Source organism: Mustela putorius, unplaced genomic scaffold (assembly GCF_011764305.1).
Source record: "Mustela putorius furo isolate JIRA1106 unplaced genomic scaffold, ASM1176430v1.1 tig00537227_pilon_pilon_pilon, whole genome shotgun sequence".
In the NCBI taxonomy this organism is placed as follows: domain Eukaryota; kingdom Metazoa; phylum Chordata; class Mammalia; order Carnivora; family Mustelidae; genus Mustela; species Mustela putorius.
Genome location: NW_025422368.1, coordinates 10,354,634 through 10,379,319, shown reverse-complemented (window position 1 = coordinate 10,379,319; position 24,686 = coordinate 10,354,634). Strand labels below are relative to the sequence as shown.

The 24,686-nt window shown below is 38.0% G+C and overlaps 1 protein-coding gene across 6 annotated transcripts in view; it reads right to left on the bottom strand.

Moving 5' to 3' along the window:
* The window catches only part of NELL2 (neural EGFL like 2), a 399,234-nt gene that overhangs the window by 149,321 nt on the left and 225,227 nt on the right, over positions 1-24,686 (bottom strand). For all 6 annotated transcript variants that reach the window (XM_013063029.2, XM_013063030.2, XM_013063032.2 and 3 more), the window contains one exon: positions 3,153-3,278. In XM_013063029.2, the coding sequence (XP_012918483.1) occupies positions 3,153-3,278 (126 nt within the window). The remainder of the gene's footprint in view (positions 1-3,152; positions 3,279-24,686) is intronic.

Sequence of the window (24,686 nt, the reverse complement as noted above, 5' to 3'; positions counted from 1 at the left end):
CTCCAGGGCGCCTGGGTGGCTCAGTGGGTTAAGCCTCAGGTCATGATCTCAGGGTCCTGAGATCGAGTCCTGCATCAGGCTCTCTGCTCAGCAGGAAGCCTGCTTCCTTCTCCCTCTCTCTGCCTACTTGCGATCTCTCTCTGTCAAATAAACAAATAAAATCTTTAAAAAAAAAAAAGAATTCTTCCATCTCCAGCTTTATGATCAAGGGGAAAACATAACTCAAACTTTCTGAAACTGAAAGAAAAAAAATAACCAATGCAATTCTACCAGCTAAGAAGGTAATTACAATACAGCATACGTGATTTCTATGCGAGAGCTACAGGGTTATAAAAGCAAAAAAAGCTTCTTTTATTGATCAAAACTCTTGACTATAAGGTAACATGTTATTGCTCTTAGATTCTTCTTTAAATTAGAAGGATTTCTTTCCAGGCAGGGCAAGCAACTTTGAGAGTCTGCTGGGTTCCACGCTGAGAATGTCAGCTATGTTACAGCAGAGGGCTCTTCAACAGGAAGGAAGGTCAGGGATCCAGAAGCAAAACAAATTCACAACTCCAAGAGCTCAGCCACAAACATCAGGGAATGGCTCTGCAGTGGTGTCTTGACATTCATTCTGGAAGGCCTCCCACTGGATATCTGTTTCTAAATTCATGGAAAATAAATCCCAATCTTTATCAGAGAAATAGGGTCCAACTCTGTTCTCAACGGGAGCTCTTTGAAGAGGTATGGTCTAGATACCCTCAGCTGTAAGGCAAACCCCCATCAGAGGAGTCATTTCTTTGAGCCTTTGGTACAGATGCTAACATTAAAGTGTGCAGGGAGAGACTCAAAGAGGGAGAGTTTAAGCACTCATTTCCTCTTATAGGGACCCTGAATACATGCTGACCTTGGATGGTTTGTCAAAGTTTTGTCAAAGATTGCCTTTGGACTACAAAATAAGATCCACTCCTATTTCCTAGGAAATCCAACTTTCACATATGGATGTAAATTCTAAAATTTGTAGACCTCCCTACAGTATACCGAAAATGTAAAGGCAAGAAATCCTTTAAGTGGAAGCATAGAAATATTGGTGCTAGCTGGAAATGCTGGTGCATCATTAAGGAAATACATTCCATCACCTGCTAGATCTTGAAATTCTTGGCTCTGGTTCTTTAGGCACAAAAATCATGGTCTGAACAGCTTTTCTTAAAATGATCTTGGCCTTCATTGGCATTCCTACAAAGGGATATTTCATTTATATCATTAGATACTTTGGAATCTTAATGGAAGATTTTCCCTAAGTAATCAGAAACAAATAGTCATTTGTGGGATTTTATTTGGAAGGAAAATACACTGGGAGAGGTAAAGCCAAAGCAGGAGCTTCTCTGTGAGGGATGATGGCTCAGGTATTTCTTGCATTTACAGCCAACAGATAGGCTTGGAATGGAAATGAAGCACTTGAAAATACCCTGCCCAAAAGAAACACTCCTCATTCACAGTAGGTCCAATTATGTGTCATGTATTCTTACTTATAAGCTCAAACACTTTTTAAGAATGTAAGAAAAACAAAAAGAATCACTAGGAAGTAAAAAATACACAAAGTTTTTTAAGGCTTTCATGCCAAGGAATCAGCAGACCTCCTTGAAAACTGCTAGAACTCTTTTTTTAATGAGCACATCTTGAAATGTCACTCTGGGATGCAGTGGTTTTGCTAAGATTTTTGTTGTTGTTGTTAACAAAATTGGCGCTCAGAATTATCGATATTACCAGTAATAGAGCAAACTGTGTATTTTATACTGCATGTATTTATTGAGATTTGTCATTTATGTTCTTTTTTGTTGTTGTTGGAAAAATATCTCTGCAGACCTCCTTCAAGAAACTCTGCCCCTCAGTGTGATTAAGCTTTGTCTAAAGAAAAAGTGCATAATTGGTTCCATAATGTGAAAACGTTTAGAATAAACTGACAAAAAAAGCAACAACTTGTAAATCCACTGGCAACTCTGTATTGAAGACTCCTTTGGTTATTCTCCACAGATTGGAATGTCACTCACTTCTCATTATTCTTTATGCCCAACATTTTGTTTTTATATAAATACTATATTTGAATTTAGAGGAAGGACCTGTTCTTTGCTCTCATAAACAAGATTTCAAGTAGTACACACTATGCTTGCTGTAATGGAAACTTAGAAGAATGCTCTCTAATATAAAGGCATAAGGTGACACTTTTATTATAGAATCATATTTTTACTGGAGTGTTATAGAGTATTTTTCCCTGAAAACCTCTAAGTATTATTTGTACATCTATCTGATAAAATTATAAAGTTGTAGGTAGAGTAGAAAGTGACAAGAATAATATTTTTAAGTGCTCTCTGGTGATTCCACATGTTTTTCTAAAATTTATTTATTTTTAAGATTCTTCTATTTAAAAAAAAAAAAAGGAAATCCAAAGAAATGTCTTATTTCACACCCACATTTCCTCAAACCCTATAGTCTTCAAGCTACTCATCTAGCACTATTTTCTTTTATATTCTACAGGTAGGAACTCAAGGAATATGAAGTGAATAGGTTGTCTTATCCCAGGACCAACTTTAGACATTACTGACGCTCAAGATATCTGGACTCCGGATGGTACTGAGGAGAATGATAGTTCATAAAACAAACATAACCAAAACTTCTTTGATGTACTCAGCTGCATTTCCCAGAGGCATGGAGGAGCTCGATTCTCTTTAATATTCCCACTTCCTAGGACTCCAAGAATCTATTTCTGAAAACATCACATTATTTATGTTATTCTTCCTCTATGCAAAAATCTCCTGCCATATAAAGAAAATATTATTTAAGGATTGTTTCTTCCATTTGCCTAGAATTCACATAAGTTTTGAGTATAAATACTGTTTGAGTATACAGTTAGCATAATATGAATTTGGTTCTCTAGTTTTTCTTTAGTCTCTTAACAGGGAGTCTAAAGCTTACTCAGAGCAAGCAGGTATTCCCTTCCTTAGAACAAATTCAGAATTAACTATCAAATCAAGGAGATAGGCTTTTCCTTGTGACTTGTTTTATTCTAAGGGAGTACTTATGGCATACTTGCCCAAAAAATTAGAGTTAAAAGAACTTCTAAAAGTAAATTTAAGGCATAGGAATATTTTATTTCATAAACAGTCACTGTTTACCTGTACATGAATAATCATCAATTCTGATGTATCCAGTTTTGCAGATGCACATGAAAGAACCCGGGGTGTTAACGCACATCGTATTCTCACGGCAGTAATGGCGCCCTTCAGCACACTCATCAATATCTGTGAAGACAGAGGAGGACAAAGAGGTCAACAGTGGCCAATATTCTAGAGTTTCTCTACAGTTTTCTTTGGTGGAGAGGGCAATAGTTTCCAACTGAAAAGCATTTTTTTAAAGTATTCAAAAACTCTCCTTCAATAGGAATGTTTGATGTTCAAATGACAGAAACCATAATTTTTTTTTCCCAACAGCTCTTGCTGGAATTTCAAAGATGTCTGTATATTTTAACTTGCAACATTCTAAATATATTTAGAAATTTTCAGTGCTTTCATCTATCTGTGTTTGATAAAATGGATCAGGGTATTACCAATCTGGCTACCTTAGAGTCTTAAAATCTTCAAACTCTGAGTCTATCATATATTGTTTCTTGATTCACTGGCTATTCTGCTATATACTTGAGGAGACCCTAAGAGATAAATAAAATATTCACATATGCCACAACTTGAATAACTTCAGTTAAAGACATGAAACCAATAACATGTAGTTTTTTAGAGATACTACTGTCTGAACCAGGATGTGTCTGAACAGAGATGAAATTATAACGTAGAGGCCTGACATAAATGAGAAACTGTAAAATAGTAATAAGTTAGCATATTGAACTTCCATGGCTATCCATACACACCAAGTTTTGAGTGTAAACCCGTGGTAAGCTGTAACAGGTACTAGAACTAACTGGGAAGAAGAAGTTTTACAATAGACTGTCTCCATTATATAGCACCTCTGTGCATGGAACATGAACTATTTTACAAATATTTTGTCACTGTGAAATACTCTTTATGAAGGGCCTTAATGCACTGGCGAGGCATGGTATTTCTCCTCCAGAAGTTTGCATTCTCAAATCCTTGTGGCGAATCCACAAAGTAGTAATGCTCTCGTTTGTACTATTAAGAGAAATGGATCCATTTTAGGAGACAGTCAGGTGATCCACCACTACAGAAGTCATGCTCTTCCGATAACCTCAACTACGTTCTCAGTCCTGAGAGTATCACAAGAATTAATTGATAGAATATCAGAAAATTATAGTTTAGAGCTGAAGGGACCTTGGCAATCATGTAAGCTAACTACTCATTCTACAGATGAAAATAAATGGAGGGCAAACGAGACTGGATTTTCTATTTAACTTCTAAATGAAAGGTAACACAGTAAATTACAAATCTCTTAGCATACAAAACTCTTCCGGGGCTTGGCCCTGACTTTTTTGGCTTTACAGCCTATGACTGCACCCCTTCCTCCCTGAGTTCTGGCCACACGGAGCTTCTGAGCAGTTCTCAGACGGACCATGCTCTCTCATATCTGCCTGCCTCTGTACACAATGTCCTCTCTATTCCCTCTTTGCTATCACCAGCCTTATTGGATCTTGCCCACCACTGGATTATCCTTCAAGAATCTGTTTAAATATCTCTCTGTGAGAACATCCCCAATGAAGTAAAATGCTCTCTATGCAGCACTCTCTTGGAACTTGGGGTTTCCATCGCAGATTCACCCACTGTACCTTTATTAATTTTTGCAGGCTTCTTCTCTCCAAGAAGCCTTATATACTCCTGCAGGGTAGAGATGATCTGTTCGTGTCTCTTAACTCTAGCTGCACAGCATATTCAACTGGGATGCTTTTTAACAACATTGGGTCTTGCTCCAACTCCCAAACCCCCATTCCAAATCTGATTTAACTATCTGTAGTGGAACACAGGCAACAATTTTTGTTTTTTAACAATTTCTTTTTAAAATCTTCTCCATGATGAGTCTAATGCAGGGATCAGCAAAATAGTTCAATAAAGAACTAGATAGTAAATATTTTAGGCTTTGGGGCTTACAGGATCTCTGTTGCAACTTTAGCTCTGATGTTCTAGCATGAAAGCAACTGTAGGCAAATGTAAATAAATGAGTCTGGCGTTATTTCAATAAAATTTTATTTACAAAAACAGAACTTGAATCAGATTTGGCCTGCAGGCCACAGTGCGATGACCCCTGGCCTAATGCATAAGCAGCGTTAAGAATCCCTATGTTTGTAATTCATTTTTGTATTCACAATACCTCATAGGGTGTCTAGGATATTACGGGGTCAATAAATGCTGCAGAATGAATGAATAAATGCTTCAAGGCTGGTTTGAGGAAGAGCTAAGAATAGATCTCAGATTATCTGACTCCCAGTGTAATATACTTCTCATGATATCATGCTACTTCGAAATGTTTGCACTGGTCTGCAAGGAAAGTATCACATTCAATTACAGCCTAAAAATCAAACTAGAGGCACCCTGGGGGAATATGATGAAAACTCATTTGCTTCCAGGGTCTTAAGATAATAATAGGAATCATATACGATAATTAATGTGCTCAGCGGAATCAATGGTCTTTAACCCTGATCTTCTGAGAGAGTGCTGAAGAGAAGTGAAAGTTACTGAAAGCCACTGCAGGAGTCCCCTGGGCTTTAAGCTTGTGACTGGAGGGATGGCCATGAAGGAGTTCACACATGCAGTGGTATGAAGAATTTACCTTTGGGGAAGAAAGAGCCAAGAATAATGAACTCAACTCAGTGGAGAACACCTTGGTTATCAGAGGGGAGAGTTACTAAGTACACTGTGTGTGGCCTCTCCTCAAAACAAGACTAGTTCCTAGTGGGAGACCATGGTCCTGGTAGAATCAAGGATGTAACTTCAGTGCCTTGGGCAGGATCGAGTCCCAACTGGTGCAAGCACTACAGAAGACACTGTCCCTCTTTCCAAACAGTATGCTAGAGGCAGAAGCCCACCTCTGTAGAGTGGCCACCAAACCTGGCAAACCCAACTCATAAGCACATGAAGCATACATAAGGAATGAGAACTCTGAGAGTACTAAAGTCCTATGAGAAGAGAGAGGGTGATTTCTGTTAATGGACCCTATTTATAGCCAAAGTTACCAGATAGTTTGGTTTATAAGATAAATAGGGCTATCTTATGAAAGGGTACATGAGCCTAAATACTGTCTCTACGAGTCGTGTGGTGAGGCTACATCTCACACTGTTGGGAGACACTGGCCAGTCCCATTTTCTTTTGTAGATTTTACCCTTGAAGCTAGCAAAAGGTTGGAAAAAACACAATGTAGGGTCATAAAGTAAAACAAGGAAATCTATTTAGTGTGAAGTCTTTAAGAACTTGAATGGTTTGGATCACAAAGAAATAACTGGATTCATGACCCAGAGATATGAAGTATCAGAAACAGTATGGGGGAGGGAGTAAAAATACAAAAAATAAAAGTACAACACTCTATACCCGGTTGTCAGTTGCCTTTTTAAATTTCTCATGCCCCATTTTCAGAAAAGGAAGTCCCCAAAGAGCCTCCTTTAAAACCGCAAAGCTACATAAATGTCATTTCTACTTGTACGTGCAGATAATCATAGGCCCCAAATGGCACGACTGAGAAATGATCTGGCAGAAAATCATGTTCAAACTTAGTCCAGGGTGTATTTTTGTTTGAAATCCCAATTCAAAAACTTAATGTCAAATTCTCACAACTCAGTTCAATTCTCGACATGTTGACTGAATCTTCAATGCCCAAGTTCCTTTACTGGGGTTTCAGTCGTATTGAAGACCCTGAGCCGAAGAACCACAGTTCTAGGTGGAGAGTACCAGGGATGGCATTTGCTGCCATAGAACTTTGTACCAGGCAGAGAGAATTGCACAAAGTTGGAAAGAGCTGCCGCAGAAGGTAGCTTCTGCCAAGAGGAAGCATTCAAGCACAGCTTGGACATGCTGTAGAGATTCATGCGGAGGACACACTGCTCAGCCACATGGCTTTTAACAATCCGTCCAAAATTCAGTACAAACACAGTTAAAGCATAGGTCTGGCCTTCAAAGGACTTACAATCCTTCTAAATACTATCATTACCAGACACACAAGAGCCTTCACAAGAGCCTTCTATGCGTTAAGCCTGCACTCTAGGGAATAGTTTCTCTAAGAGAGGCTCATGGTTCCTTGAAAACAGAGGACTGCATGGTCAGGTACTGTTTTCAGGACCATTATGTTACTATTCTTCTTCCATCTCCCTCCTTAAAACTTTCACGATGTAATGAGGAAATTACAGGCTCTGAAATATCTAGTCATGTTTTTAAAATGCTCACTCATAATTCAACAAGCATATAATGCCAACACAACACGTCTGAGTGCTGCATTAGGCAACAAAGATAAATTCCAGCTGAAGAAATAACGCTTAGACAATAATGCTAGGAAGTGATACACACTATATAATAAGGGAAACACAGTGCATTAAATTGGGAGCAACCACCTTCTTTGACACAGTGCGTTTCTGTTCAGAGCTTATCAATGCAGAACAAATTTGGGAATTTATACTTGGTGATATAAATAATTTCATAAGTCTTCCCTCTCCCAACTTTAGGAGCTGATAATGAAATTAAGAAGCCAGGATACAACAGGAATAACAACATAAGGTCCTATATACCAAGTGCCAGAAAAGAACAGGATGGAAAAGAAAAGAAGAGAAAAGAAGGGAAGGGAAGAATGTACTCACTACCAGGACCGATATTCAGAGGAAAGCTGGTGACTAAGAGCAAGGACAACAAAGGACAGTTTGCTGGGTGGTGTGGCAGGGCATGAGGTAGATTTTAAAGAAATAGATTTAAAGGGACAGACTTGCACAGAGAAGGAGGGGGCTGCCACAAAACAGTTTCCTGTCAAACAGAGATGCTCAAAGATGAGAGAGAGGACTGTAGACATTGGAGTCTAGTGTAGGCAGTGTAGGCAGCAAAGACATGAAGCACTGAGGAACAATGAATATTCTATTTGGCTGGAGTTCATGCAGGAAATAAAACAGAAATACAGCTATGGGAGAGGAGACACAATGGGAATGCACTTAAATCTCCAACAAACACTAGAAAGGTATCTTCCTTGCTGCGACATGGAAACAGGAAAGCATTTGGAAGGAGGTGAGGAGGGGAAGTGGCTTAGAAAAATAAATCTCATGAGAGTTGGTAGAATGGAGCAATTGCGGAGCTGATGAGAGAGGTGCAATCCGGTGAGGAGGTGTTCATTAAATTAAACTAACCTCCCTAGCCCCAGTTTCTCCACATTACTTCTCAGTGTCTGAAAATATCCTATTAAGTTGTTTGTTGGTATGTCTGCTGTCTCTTTCTAGTGGAATATAAGATTCAGGAGGGTAGGGACCTTGTTCCAGGAGAATGGCTGGCTTTCCCTAAAAATTTGCTGGATGAATCCATGAATCCTTCCATGGCTTTTCATCGAGAAGGAGAAAGGGTAAGTATCCTAATTCACACTGGCCTGACCTGGAGCTCCACTTGGCAGAGCGAATCCTTTGTCTTCCTAGTACCTTGCCCAGGCATTTACATCAACATGAGGTTTTTGTAAAAACAGTGAACATAAACCTCTGTGGTAAAATAGTCCTGCAGGGGTAAGAACACTGCAGTGGGAATAAAGAAGGCGGGATTCTAGTCTTTGGTCCTATGATAAGCCTGAAAGGCCTTTCATCTCTCTGGACATTAACTTCATCATCTATGAAAACAAAGGTTGGAGGTTTCCACGTCATTACCAGCCCTCATACTTTACAATTCTAACAGAGACCACAATTTGTACGGTTGCAGGGGAGAATCTGATTCTCCAGGATTTTATAGGATACACAGTCATACTCCAACAAACTTAAAAAGCATAATAAGTAAACTGTGTTTCTTATACTTGAACAATCTCTCTTGCCCCAAGATAATTCAAGCTGATCTATTTTAGAAACAGGAACTTATAAATTTATAAATTCCCTTTTATCCTTTCTGAAAGCTGTGGCTGACTTTGTAATTATTCAGAATCACAGATTTCTAGACCTGAAAGGAACTACAAAAATCATCTAACCTAACTGCAGTCGTTTACAATTAAAGACATGGGAGGCACAGAAATGCCAAAGACAAATTAAGAAGGTGGCAGGAATCAGACTGTGAAGCTTTCATGAGCCACATTAAAAAATCTGAACTTAATTCTATATGAAATGGGAAAGGTTTTAGGAAAGGGTTCCTTGAATCAGATCTGGGTTTTTGGAAGATCCCTTCAGCACAAGTTTATACAGTTAATGAGCGGATATCAGAATGACAACACTGTTTCCAGACCCCAAATCCTACATTAATGTTGCTTTTGACCTATAGAGCCATCTCCTCAGAGACGAACCTTGGAGGCAGTGGGCACTCTGGTATGATGTCCCCCTCTCCTGCGGGCTCCAGCCACACAAACTGGCTATCCCCCCCGCTCCCCCGCCCCCAACTTATGCTTTGTATGTCACTGATGCCATTTTTTTTTTTAAAAATAGTATATTTCTAAGGCTTCAGCATTTTATCTCAATTATAATCCTGTAAAAGGATTATATTAGCATGTTAATGAACACTAATGCTTTATTGCTCAGCCAATAAAATCCTGAAGTCATGCAGTCAACAGCAAGGACTCTACATACTGAAGATGAACACGCATCGGTATGGGTTAGAATTGCTAAGTCTTGGCCCACCAGCTGTGAAAAACTGGCTTGGCAAAGTTGGCAAAGAGATCAATGACTTAATTCATAAACCAGGAAAAAGCCTAAGTTCTGAGAAATATAATTCTGGAAAGAGATTTGAGAATAACATTTGGGAAGATAAGAGTATTTTTGAAAATAAAAAAAAAATTTGCAAGTATAAGTAGGCTGCTCAGTAAAAATCAGTAAAGAATAAATTAAAATGTCATTTACAAATAGGCTAACATTAAAAGGAATTGCAAGCAATCCTATTTTGAAGTCAGTGGCATTAACAAGTTTGTTTACCAAATATTAATTTTTATGTATTAAAAACTGTATCACGCACTACTGAAAAACATAATTTTTTGATACCTTAAAATAAAAACCATACATTTTCTTCACTTACCTTTTTAAATTCATTCATTGTAAATTGTATAGTACATTCCTCAAGAGTAAAAACTTTAGCATTATATCATTGTTCTTGCTACTCTTAATAGGATACATTATTCCTAGCTTTAGGATTCCCGCATTTAAAACAGATATACATGGAGACATGCAGTAGGAAAATTTGAGACAGGACTGAGAGTGGATCATGAACTTATACCTGTGGGAAAAGGTGAGATCACCTGGAACACTAAGGGGCTGAGGAAATAAAAGCATGAGTAGTTTATCCACATAAGTAATACTTACTGAATTCTAACTATTTCCCAAGGTATTAACGGCAACACCGATGGCATGGCCTTGAAGAAAACGGATGTGGTTTCTGTCTTTGCAGAGCAATGGTCCTTCTCAAAGACAAGTAAGTTTTAAAAATGCTGTGGGAATTTGAGAAGGATAGTGTACCTGGAACAAAATGTGAGCACTCCAAATCTTACAGGCAAGGCAAGACTTTCAAGAGGATATGACATCTAAGCAGAGGACTAAAGGAGAAGTTGAGTTAGCCAAGTGAGATGGGAAAAATGAGAGCATTTCAATAAGAGAACTATGCTGGAAAGTGAGAAAATCTTGTATTTCAAAGAATAGCAAAACATTAAATGTGGCTAATGAAGTAAGCAGGAGCTATTTTGTGTGTAGATCTTGTAAGACAAACAGAAGGATTTGGCCTTATCTGATGATCAATGGGGATCTACTGAAGTTTTTTAAATCAGTTTTATAAGATATCATATGTGCAAAGAGTATAAACTTTAAAAGATACAAGAGAGTGTAAATTTTTTTTTTTTAAGATTTTATTTATTTATCAGAGAGGGGGGTGGAGAGCGAGCACAGGCAGACAGAATGGCAGGCAGAGGCAGAGGGAGAAGCAGGCTCCCTGCCGAGCAAGGAGCCCAATGCGGGACTTGATCCCAGGACGCTGGGATCATGACCTGAGCCGAAGGCAGCTGCTTAACCAACTGAGCCACCCCAGCGTCCCAGAGAGTATAAAATTTTAAAGTAAGTCCAATCACGGCAACTCAACTGTTCCACTCCTAACCTCCTAAACATTTTTACTAGTTTCCTGTGCAACCTTCCAGAGACACCATCTGCCCATATAGGCACGTGTACGTGTGTGTGTTTGGGGGGTATGGTGAAGGGGATGTTTCTCCTCTAAAGGGTACAAGTGAATGAAATGACATGAAGTTGCTAAACAAGATCTTTTTAACTGCAAGGTAGGGGATGGATTTGAGAAGAGCTAATTGGAAGCTAGGAGTAAGCTCACTTGTAGTTTGGGTTCTTGTGTCTGAGACAGTATATTATATTCTAGTTGCACATGGAGAAAGTGTGGTGATGTACAAACGCACATACATGTACAAATGTACATACACACACACTAGACATATACATATAGAGAGAAAGATATCAGGAGAGAAGACAAGACTGGAAGTCAAGGTCAAGATCTCGGAGCTTCGGGGCACCCGGGGGGCTCAGCGGGTTAAGCCACTGCCTATGACTCAGGTCATGAACTTGGAGTCCTGGGATTGAGCCCCGCATCGGCTCTCTGCTCAGCAGTGAGCCTGCTTCCTCCTCTCTCTCTGCCTGCCTCTCTGCCTGCTTGTGATCTCTCAATAAATCTCTCTCAAAAAAAAAAAAAAAATCTCGAGGCTTCAAGCACAGAGAAGGTAATTAAAGCCATGGTATTAGACAACATCACCCAGGGAGAGGGTGCAAAATGAGGAGGAAAAAAATAAGATGGAGGCATGGGGAACTTCAACATTTAAGGGACAAGTAAAGCAAGGAGACTGGAAAGATCGCTCAGAGAGGTAGTGGCAAAACTAGAAGAGGTTTGGAGGGAGATGAAGGTTGAGACAGTGGTCCGCAATCACTTTTCAACACTCCTTCTGTATTTGAGGTAATCCTCATCTCCCCAAGACGGAAGTCACAACTCAGATTTCCGCATACTTGGCAGCCAGTCTATAGACTTGTAACCTAGGACCATCCATTGTGGGCACTTATGTAAAACTTCAATTCAGAAGAGAACTCATGGTGAACGAAGGAAGGTTGTGAAATCTAGCAAGTTGGTTGGAGAGGGTGTTCAGTGCTTAGGACAGTAGCAGCGGCACAGGTTCTGGAGTCATCGGTGAACAGCAGGCAACATTTGTGTGAGTTGTAGTGTTGACACCGAGAGGTCGTGGGATCTGTACCCATGTGTGACTTGTGTGGTCCTGGCTGAACATCATTTAAACCTGTCCTCACACATTTATTGTGAGCCACCTAACATTCTTCAATGTATTCCTTTTCTGCTTTAACTGCCAGAGTGGGTTCTGTTGTTTGCAGCTCTGATCCCTGATCGATACAATGCAGTGTCGTGAAGACAAGGTAAAGAAGTATTTCAAGGAGGGATTGATCAATAGAATTAATTGCTGCCTAGAGGTCAAGCAAAATGTGGGCTGAACAAGGTCTGATTTAACATTCTAGAAGTTATTAGTGACCTTGGTGAAAGTAGTTTGGAGGGGACCTGGGACAAAAACTCTAGACTGCTGTAGATGGAGGAGAGCCTCTGACATGAAGAAATGGAGGCAGTGAAAATCAATCACACCTTTCAGAAATTTGGATATAAAGGGGAAGAAGGTTAATAAAACAAAATCTGGAAGGGATGTGTGGTTAAGGGAGATACGTGAGCGTATTTCAATGCTGATGGGAAGGAGCAAATGGAAATAAGTTGAAAACAGAGTTTGAGGGGATAAGAGATGGAATAAGCTTCCTCTGAAGCCAGGAAGATTCAGTTTTCAGATGGACCCATCACTCCCAAGAGAAAGGGTATCTATTCCACTGAGACTGGAGAGAAGGAAGAAAGAATAGGCATGAAGCATGTGGGTTTATGTAAGGGGAGCAGAAGGGGGAGGAAGTCAGTTCCTGTTCTCTGCTTTGCTTGTCAAGAAGTTACCTGCTGAGAATAAGAGAATGGGTGGAAGAAAAAAATTGCATGGAATGGTGAAGGTTTACTATAGTCATTGTAGGAAATGAGAGGAAACTAAGCTGGGATGCATAGTAAGATTACTCAAGCAGAGCAGAGCACACAGCAGGGTCTGCAGCCATGCTCACACAGGTCTACCACTTGACATTTCTTTTTTTAAAGATTTATTTACTTATTTATTTATTTGACAGACAGAGATCACAAGTAGGCAGAGAGGCAGGCAGAGAGAGAGAGGGGGAAGCAGGATCCCTGCTGAGCTTGAAACCAGGGCCCTGGGATCATGACCTGAGCCAAAGGCAGAGGTTTCAACCCACTGAGCCACCCAGGTTCCCCTACCACATGACATTTTTATAACACTTTGGCTCTGGTGGTGCATCTTCATACATAATATATGTTAATTCTCACAACCCTATGACTTAGGGAGCACTTATAGAGTTACCCTATTTTCACAGCCGAGGAGCCTATATGAAGTTGGGAAGTTTCCAGAATGTTTGCGGTAACTTCGTAGCTTGCAAATCTTGAATAGAATCACTTCACATAACCCATGGTTCCTCCATAATCTGGGACCTATTTCAGCAGTCTGATCTAACACCTCTGGCTATAAACCTCCTGTTGCAGTAAGAAACTCCAAAATACATCTTGCTCTTTCTCTTTCCTTACTCTTCTGCCAATCTAAATTGGATTCACTCTTCAAGGCCCAAATGAAGTCCCAACTCCTCCCCAGTGTGTCCCTAACCTCTTTGGCCATGGGGATTCCATCTGTTTCTACTTCTGCACTTTTTGTCTGGGCTTATTCATGGCAAGTTAGTAGCTATTTTGGCTGAATCCAATTTGCTTGAAATAAAGGAACAGACAGGCTCATTTGAAAGATTGCCTTGTCACGTTGGATTTGAAAATTCATCAAGTTGAACAGCACTCGTTCCAAAAAGGCAGATTAGTATTTTTAAATATTAAAAACTAATTTAACAAATATATATTTATTTTGCCAAAAACAAGAGTTTCAGTCATTACAATATCCAAATTGATGCCTATTCACAGTTATTAATCTGAACATTACATCATGAAAGATATGGAAGCACTCCAACTTTCAATTGCTTGTTTATACAAAAACCACTGACTAAACTAAACTGTTAAATTCGACAATTTTAATCAATGTTTAATGATGATTAGGAAGTATGATCTTACGATAACTCCATACCAACAAACATATATGGTCTACAAATTCAGTTCCATTTCTTCACTATCACATTCTTATTTAAGGATATGAACAAATTGTAAAAGCCTGTTTCGGAGCACATTCTTTGCACAAAAGAAAAATTACTTGGGGGAAAGTTAAAATGGAATAAAAAAGTAAAAATGAAGATATTCTAATGTATTATTAAAATCCCAGAGATCTATTTTTATATCATACCAATGAGTAAGAGATGTAATTTAGAACCATAATGTCCAAACACGTAAGACTCTTCTTGCTCTGGAACATTTGCCCAAACAAGCCAAGTCCTTCTCCATAACATATCTCAAATATCCTATTTATCTGTCAGGTTCATTTAATTTATGCCTAAATGCTTCCTGCAATCCATAGCTAGTGTTACCTCCTAAAAACTTACTCCTATGTCCATTCATGATATTGATAATGAAACTACATTCACTTCTATGTCTATTGTTTTGACTGTGTCATTTCATTTTTCTTCATGGCACCACATCTTCACAAAGGATCCCAAGCAGAATCTTAGGGCCACTGAATCAAAGTTAGATTTGCTTCATTTGTACAATTCTTACTTTTCTAGCTAGACTCTTCCCTGCCATTAACTATGCTGAAACTTCCGTCTCCTATCTGCAAGCCTTTCTTCAGATATCTTTGATGCAATGTGATCATCTTATTTTATACTGGAGTTGGTTCTTCTTGGAAGCAAAATGAATACATGAAGTAAGGAAGAAATTGCAAAGGGAATGCTATTAGTAGTTTCATATCAAGCAAGCATTTGTTAATTGACTTCCAAACTTTTAACAGATTAAACTAACATAGCTTGGATTTTTGGGGGAGGCAAGATAAAGCCGGTATTTATAATATAATCTCTAAGTTATACCTGACCTTAATGTGAGTTGCAGAAGTTTCATCAATTAAATTTTTGAAAATTGTGAATCATGTGACATCCCACATATCACTTCAAATGGATTCTTTTCCAGGGGAAAAGATCCTTTTTTAATAAAAAGTTGTTCATTTAATGAAAAAATACTAATAAACCACTGCTTCATATGAGATACCTACAAATGATCTACAATGAATCGCTTAATTCTAAGTAGACATTTTCTTCCTAGTATTAATAAACAAGTACATGCAAATAATTACCGGGTATTTTATCCTACTATTCATCTACAGAAAAATAACATAAATTTTCACTGTTAAAGTTTTATCATATAATTTGCAAAATGAGGATGAATTATGCATATCTATATCTAAGAACTGGTTAGATTGTTATTCAGACCAGAAAGGAATTTGGCATAAAGTCATTTGGTTCTGGAAATAATCCATGGTAACTTAGCTACTGAAGTAGTTAAAGAGCTCATTATAATTGGCTTAAGCTATAAGATAATATCATCATATGGACTCTCAGAGTATTTTTGCCTCAAGTCTTCAATAAGCTTAGAGTGAACATCTTAGTTCCAAAAATAAATTCATGTTGCATGAATTGACTGACACACTGATAGTAATAAGTACAGGTTTAATCACAAACTTCTACCAAGGACTTATTTTTCTGGAAGGCATTTTTCACATACTTCATCTTATTTAATTTTATTTGACCTCTGCTTTCCCAACCTCATAACACAAATGCCCATTTAAGAGATGAAGAAAGTGAGGCTCAGAGATATTAAGTGATTTGCACAAATTCTCAGTTAATAAATTGCAGAGGTAAGAATTAACCCCCAGTCTTCGTATACAATGTTCTTTCCATAACATCAAAACTTCCACCACTTGTGAAAACTGGAAAGAAGCAGATTTGATCCACATAAACATTTTACATTCATTTGTCTGCTACATCTTAAAATCGCTTCTGAGATATATTTTTCAGACATCATTGCAGGTAGCTGCTCCCACAGATCAGCAGAGTATCCATCAAGGTACTAGACTGAGTCTTTTGCGAAAGATGGGTATATAAAATAAGTATGTTTGCATTTTCTTTCAGCATGGACATAATTGAGGAGTAAAGGTGTGACAAAATGATAAATACTTTTTAACATTGGCAGGCAACAAATATTTCTTGCGTACTACAAAGAAATGCAAAGGTAAGCAATCCAGTGAGAATATGGGGCCAAACAAAACTCAAAATCATACAAGAAATGTAATAATGTTACAGGCCATGGATACAAATTTCCATGCCTGCTGATGATTTGAGGGTTCCCTTCAATATTCCCCTTATATTTCTGAGTGTATACTTCTGAGTATACTTCTGAGTGTTTTCATGGGTTCAGGATAAATAAACACATACTTGCTATCACTGCCTACAAGCCTGCCCGTGTGCATCCTCTGGCCCTTTTCTATGTTCTTGGAGTCTCCAGCAAAGGTAGTACATATCCCCATGTCCCTACTTCTGTCCCTTTAAAAGAGCTCCCATCCCCAAAGCTAAAAAACTCTTGAGACATCACACAGCTTCTTCTTCAGACTTGAATAGCATGTTCAGAGCTACTCAAAAATGAAAAAATGAGAAAGGAACTCAATTCAGTGAGGCCAGCACAAAGAAGACAATGAACTAACTCTCAAAGACTGTCTCTGAAGTACTGAAAGTACTTCCAGCTTTATACAAGGCAAATGAGGGACAAAAGTGGGTAGATATGTGCAGGTGGGCAGCAAAGATCAGATCCATCATGGTCTTGGGTCAATCACAGGCAGGGATCTTGCTGGCTCAGGTTGGTCCTTATTGCTTGAGAGGGTAATTTTGGTTCCCATCAGGAGAGGTTTTGCCCTCAGGGTCTTTGGCCTGAGCCAAGAGACAACCTGGGAAGTACCCAGCTAGAAAGTGTGAGGTCAGAATGGAGGCAACAAAAGTCCTCTTTCAAAAGTACTAGTTCTTAACCCTATTTAATACATAGATGTATTAACTGATGACTGAGTCATAATTTCTTCTTTACATAGCATGCAAAAGTGATCATGAACTCCAACAGATTTAAGCATGAATATTTTCTTGGTAGAAAAAAAAGTCAGCTGACCATGAAGGTCACACAACTATGGTGCTTTGTTTCAAAAGGATAGTATATGGGTATCCCTGATTGTTTCTTCAACTTCTTTTGCATGAGAATCTATCGCTAAGAAGTAATTCAGAAAAGTACACTATTTATTAGGTTGGATTTTAAAAATTTAAGTCCTCCCTTCGCTTAAGAGGAGACCCTGGCTTCAAGGAAAAAAATACCCTTTTCCTCCAATTTAAATATCATAATGATGTTCAAGTTTACAAATGAATAGAAATTGTTTTTGAGTCAGCAGAAGCTGAAGTATCACAGAGAGTAAATGACCAATGAGCCCAGAAGAACTGCTAATGCAAGTTCAAATTTAGTTGGGTCACTTCATAGTGATTTCCAAAAGTTTTTTTTATCAAACTTCTCAATCAGAGAAGGAAATCATTTTTATGAAAAATACACACACACACACACACACACACACACATACCCCTCAGCATAGCAAACATGTTAAATAGATATTCCTTAAGGCCTAAAAACAGTCATGTTTCCATAGATGGCTTTCATTATTATGTTGACGTATATTCCCTCTAAACCTACTTTACGGAGGGTTTGATCACAAATGGATGTTGTACCTTGTCAACTGCCTTTTCTGCACCTATTGAAAGCATCAGATGTTTCTTATCCTTTCTTTTATTAATGAGGTGTATCACATTGAGTGATTTGCAAATATTGAGCCACAACTGCAACTCAGGAATAAATGCCACTTGTTTGTGGGTGAATTTTTTTTTTTAATGTATTGTTGGATTTGGTTTGTTAGTATTTTGAGAATTTTTACATCTATGTTCATCATGGATATTGGCCTGTCGTTCTCTTTTTCAGTGGAGTCTATAATCTGTTTTTGGTATTAGGGTAATGCTGGCCTCACAGAATGAATTTGGAAGTTTTCCTTCCTTTTTTATTCTTTGGAATAGTTTGAGAATAGATATTAACTCTTCTTCAAATGTTTGGTAGAATTTACCTGGGCTTTTGTTTATTGGGAGTTTTTTGATTATGATTCAATGTCCTTGCTGGTTATCAGGACAGCATATTAATTCTGAAAGCTGTTTTAGGTGGCAATTTTTTCACTTGGTTGGATGAATAGATGATGCCTTTAAAAGTCCAATTCAGGGGTGCCTGGGTGGCTCAGTGGGTTAAAGCCTCTGCCTTCGGCTCAGGTCATGATCCCAGGGTCCTGGGATCGAGCCCCACGTCGGGCTCTCTGCTCAGTAGGGAGCCTGCTTCCCCCTCTCTCTCTGCCTGCCTCTCTACGTACTTGTGATCTCTCTCTGTAAAATCAATAAAATCTTTAAAAAAAAATAAATAAAAGTCCAATTCATATTTGAAAACATCAGAAATGCTTTTGCTCCTCTCACTCTCCTTTTTTTTTTTTTTTTGTTTAATTTGTTATTGGTATGCTTAATTTTATTTGTTGACCCAAGTAAACCCTGGGATGACCAGATATTTAGTCTAAAATTACTCTGGGTGTGCCAGTGAGGGTGCCTCTGGATGGGATTAACATTTGAATTGGTGGACTAAGGAAAGCAGGTTGCTTCCCTAAACTGTTCAGGCCTCATGTAATCAAAGGAAGACCAGAATAGAACAAAAAACTGAGTAAAAGGGATATTTTGCCTGCCTGACTGTGAGCTGGATATTGTTCTTCTCCTGCCCTTGAACTGGAATTTACACTATTGGTACTCCTGGTTCTCAGTTCTTTGGACTTGGACTGAAAGTATACCATCGGCTCTCCAGATATATGTTGACTGCAGATCTTGGGATCTTCTCAGCCTCCATGAGCCAATTCTTTATAATCAATCAATGTCTCAATCAATCAATCTCTCTCTTTCAATATATGTCCTTTTGGTTGTTTTTCTGGAGAACGCTGATTAACACGCGAATCTTGGGCTTTTTTTTATTTAAGAAAATCTACCATAACGCACTACAGAGAGTGCATCATTAGCCATAATTTTGAAAGCTACAGTGCCTGCTAGAATTTCCTAATTAATCCCATAGGGCGCAGTCCTCTGGTTATTTATCCCCACTCTGTTAACAGGCCTCCTGTTAACTCCAGTGAGGAACTGTGTGCTGGGTTTATAATCAGAGGACTGAGCTCATTCTGCATCTTTCTCTTCCTATCTCTTGGAGCAACTCTGTGGGCTTATCACTCATATATTCTTAAAGAAATCCTCTCAGATTGCCTCTATATTCTGTAGTTAATGACATGCAGATACTGGCTATGCCAGTAACTCACACTAAATGAATTATTCGTGAAGTGGCAATCAGCTGAGAAAGAGAAAAAAGAAGGAAGGAAGAAAAGGAGGGAGGGAGGAAGGAAGGGTGGGTAGGAGGGAGAAAGTTTGTTTTCCCATTGTCTTCCTATGTGGGTTATTTACCACGGTTTCAGTTCATTACAGATTCTCTAATACCAATGAGCTGCTTTCTGGATGGAGTACAGATTATTTTTCCTTTACAGAAACATTCAATTTGTAAGGCCAGTTAGCTGTTTTAAAAACCGTCTCTAAAGAATAATCTATATGCTATTCTTATTTATAAAAGTAAGACATTAGGTATCTAATAAGTAAATTAGTCTCATAAAAATGCGGAATTTATAGATTGATGATAAGAATTTGAACACTGGGTTTACTGGGTAAATGATTCTGGGCAAAACATCTGATTTCCAAGCTCTCCAGTTTTCTTAACCACAAAACAGGATATTATAAAAATGCGTGCATCATAGGACTGCTGGAAGAAATCAGATGTTGTATCTAGAAAGCATATTAAGTGTCTCTTAAGAATCATGGTTATTAGTAGTAGGTAATATTTTTTAATACAACCCTATTGACAAATAACAGCAAGAAAAAAGAACATGAAATAGAAATAATAGGGAAATTACTTGTTTTCATTAAGAGTTATGCTCACATTACTTCATACATGGGCTAGAATTTCCGAAAATGCAGAATAAGAAACAATGGAGAAGAGGAGGTATCCTTAGCCAAAGTATTGCATTACAAAGACAGGAAGGCAATGAGAGGAGATAGTGTTCTTTTGATAACAAGTTTAAAAAAAAAAAGGAAAGGCAAAGAGCGAAAGGAACAAAGAAGGTAGATATCTAAATATAATTTATAATTTATGTTTGCAGGTGTGTCATGCCTGGCACATAGCAGGTACTAAACAAATGTTTATTAAGATTCTAATCTTCACATTCAAACAGCATTTAAATTAAGTACCATCTACACATCAGACATTTAATGTCCAAGTGAGTTAGTTGCTTTGCAAATTGTGGGTAGGATTAAAATTTTAAGCAAAAATTTAGAGTGTACAGTAAAAGCAAGAGAGATGGGGGAAATTTCTGGAACTCGTGGTCCTTTCAATACATGCATGCCATTTATCAGTACATATACAATAAATAACATGTGTTTTAAATGAATGAATTCCTTCTCTTGCACTACTCAAAATAATTTTTAAGGACCAAAACATATCAATTTAAACAACTGAATCCCTTTTTTACCTATAAAAAATCTATATGAAATTAGCCTTTCTTATACAATATAAGCATAATTCAGTAAGTTCAATGCTTGTCCTCAATAATTCTTTAGTGATGAGGTAGCCTAAAGGTGCCCATCTGTTCAGCATATCTAAGCATTTCAAACCACCAATAAATAAATATTTCTCAAACTCTACACTATCTCTATTTTAGAAGTTTAGAAGAATTCAAGGAAAGCAAAGTCTACGACAAGACACTAACTGGTGGGAGAAATAGAAACATTATATATATATATATATATATATATATTCTTTAATAAACAGTACAGTATATAAGAAAGTGTGTTACAACTGGATAACTGGACATGAACCAGTATAGAACAAGGTGCAAATTCTTTGATCAGATAAAATTTTAAAACAGATTTTAAAAATTAAATCTGTGTGCCCAATTCATCAGAAAGTCTTCAGAAAGAAAAGAAAGAGTAAGTGTGTAGAAGTATAATTAAATCATGGATAGTCAGACCAAAAAGCAAAAGGTATTTCTGCCGGATTATAGATGTTTGCCACAGCTACCATAATAAAGTACCACAAACTAGTGCCTTAAGCAACAGAGATTTATTGTCTCACTATTCTGTAGGATAATAGTCCAAAATCAAGGTGCTAGAGGGTTGGTTCCTTCTGAGGGCTGTGAAGGACAGTTTGTTCCATGCCCCTTGCCTGGCTTCTGGTGTTTTGCTGGAAATCTCTGGTATTCCTCAGCTTGTAGCTATATCACTCCAATCTCTGCATTCATATTTACCTGACATTACCCGCTTGTGTCTGTGTCTACATTTCCCCACTTTATAAGGACAACTGTCATACTGGAGCATGGTCCCATGTTTTTCCACCAGTTTGATTTCATCTTAACTAATTATACTTGTAACATTTCCATTTCCAAATAAGGTCACTTTCTGAGATACTGTGGATTAGAACTTCAATATGAATTTTTGAGAGACACAATTCAACGCATAACACAGATGAACTGTCCTGAGGAAAAGAAAGAATTAAGAGAGCTAAAGGTGACTTGCTAAGGATAAATGGATGCATAACCCTGAAGGGTCAGGCAACAGAGAGCCTTTGAACCTTCACCTTAGCAAAGGAACTTGATGTGTTGAGCAACAGGGAGACAGTGTGGGCTCTCAAATAGAAAAAAATGGTGTTTTGTAAACATTAATCTGGAGAACGGGTCCCGGTGAGTAGGAAAGTATGAGACACTAAAGACCGAATAACTAAGTAGAACGTGACATGAAGTAAAAACTATCTGGCAGCAGCAGTCAGAATGAAAGAAATTAAATGAATCCAAGAGAAAGTGGTCTATCAATAAAAGATTATTCCTTTAGGGAGTTCAGATTATACAAAACAATTTCCTATATTTTTGTTAATTTGAAGAAATGTCTTACAAACTGATTTCAGAGTTCATAAGCATCAGCTACCAATTTCAGTAATTATATGTGATATGCAACTATATGAATGACTCACGCAGAATTATTTTCCTATTCTTGGTGTTGTGCCAAAGGCTTGGCAAGCAATAACGCCAATTATTTTAAGGGGTTTGGGAATCAGGAAGAAGCTTCCTCAACATAATGCACTATTGGATTGATACAGAATAATCCCTGGCAACGATTATGCACTGAAGAGAAAAAGTTAGCAAATGAGTAACTTCTGAAGACACTCTCTGAAATGGAATGCCAAGGTGGTCCTAACATAACGAATAGTGGAATGTCAAGAAGGAAGATACAGTCAAAACATCGAAAGCTCTTACAATTTTCATTGTAGCCAAGAACCATTCTGAAAAACATAATGGCCAACCTATTTTTTGACAACTTTTATAGACTATATGTACTGACAAGAGACCAAAGAAAGGGGAAGTACTAAAATTTCACTAAGAATCTGTAGGGGATGAGGGACATGGAATGGATGGAGATGAAGATAAAATTTTTAAAAATAAATATGGTAAATATAGAGTCAATAAGAAATATAAAGTGGGCCAATATACTTTCAAATATTTCAGATCCTTTATATCTAAAAGGTGGACGAGACATCCAGTCATAAAATTCAGTGTGCTCCCAACTGGCTTTTGTCATCACCCTTGCACCCAACTTGCCATCGCTAATATCCTCCATGTCATCCATAAAGTTCCATGCAAAGGACATCTTCAGTCTTCCTCTCTCTTGCTCTCTAATAGCATTCCCCTTTCTTCTTGAAATTCCTTCTCTTGATTTCTGTAACATTGCCTTCTTTTCTTTCCTCCCATATTCTAGCCACAGCTTTGCTGTCTCCATCAAATTATCCTTTCTATAAAATGCTCAAACCCTGGAGATTTTAAACTTCTTTAGGTAATCTCTTCCAGTTCTTCAACTAACATGTACATGCTCAAGAATCCCAAATTTATGTACAACTTAAACTTCTATGAATTCCACAACCACGTATATTTAGCTGACGACTCAACTGTTATGTCCCATAGGTACCACAACCTGGAATGATGATCTTCCCACCTGGTCTGTTTCCTAAGTAAGCAGCACCGACATGTGCCTATATTGCTCAGGCCAGAAACCCGAGTATCCACCTTGAAACCTCTTTCTTTATCATCTCCTATCACCAATTAATCAGCAGGAATGGTTTTAACTCACGAATGCGTCCACATCTCCATCACAACTTTCAGTGTAAGCTACCACTGTCTCCCATCCCTTGGCTTCCCACATCCAGTTTTATCTTCCATTCAGCCTGAAGCTGATTTATTTAGAACTGCTTAAAGCTTCCATTGCCCACCCCCTTGTTCTTAGCATGAAACCCTTACTTAGGCCTTACTGTGCCCTTCAAGGTCCTGCTGCTCTTCATCATCCATCAGGCACTTCTCCCTTTGCACTCAGCCTTCTACCCATTCTTCCCATTCTTACACAGTGTTTCTCTCCAGCTGGAGGCCTGAAGGCATGCTAAGTCCTCCATTAGGAAATTCCCTTCTTTCCCATCTTTACCTCTATGCCTAGCTGATGCTTACTTAATCTTCAGATTTCCAAAGAAACCTCTGTTTTCTTCAAGCACTATCACCTATCCAGATCAGCCCCTCTTAACACATTTCTCTTCAGGGCACTTGCCTCATGCACAATTAAATACTCTTTGGTGTAATGGCCCATTTGTTATCTTTCTTGCCTGAGACACAGTATGAGTCATGTATATCTTATTACTGCTTTACCTCTAGCATAGACTTAAACAAAGTGGCATTTAATAAATGTTTTCTAAATGAACAAATGAACTCCAACATTTACAGTGCTATTTTAACCCTTATCAAGTAAACTGTGGTAAAAATCAATAGATGCAATGTTGGTCATATCATTTAAACAGCCCCACAGATTCAGTTAACAGATCTGCATGACTTACAAATTATCACTTGCTTATTTTTATATATGACTACAGGTCTAATTTCTTAGAGGGCCAGAACTCTATAAGACCAGCTGACAGACAACATGTATAATTGCATAATTTTTTTAAAATGTTGCTTCTAAGGAGTCAAACATCCTTAGAGTTAACAACAACAACAGAATGAAATGGAAAACCAAATTTGATCAGAATAGTGGGAAAAAAAAACATCTTAACATGAATAACAAAAATTATAATATTAGAAGTCCTCATTATGAAAAATTCATGATCTCAATAATATACTAACCAGTTTTTACATCATTTTCCTAACTTTTGAAGATTTTATCTTTAAATGACAAAGAAGTAACATAAATAAGAATTTACATTCCATTCTTCAGTATGATCCACTCAGAATGGAAAGTAGCTGCCAATTTGCGCTACACATTTATAGGTGAA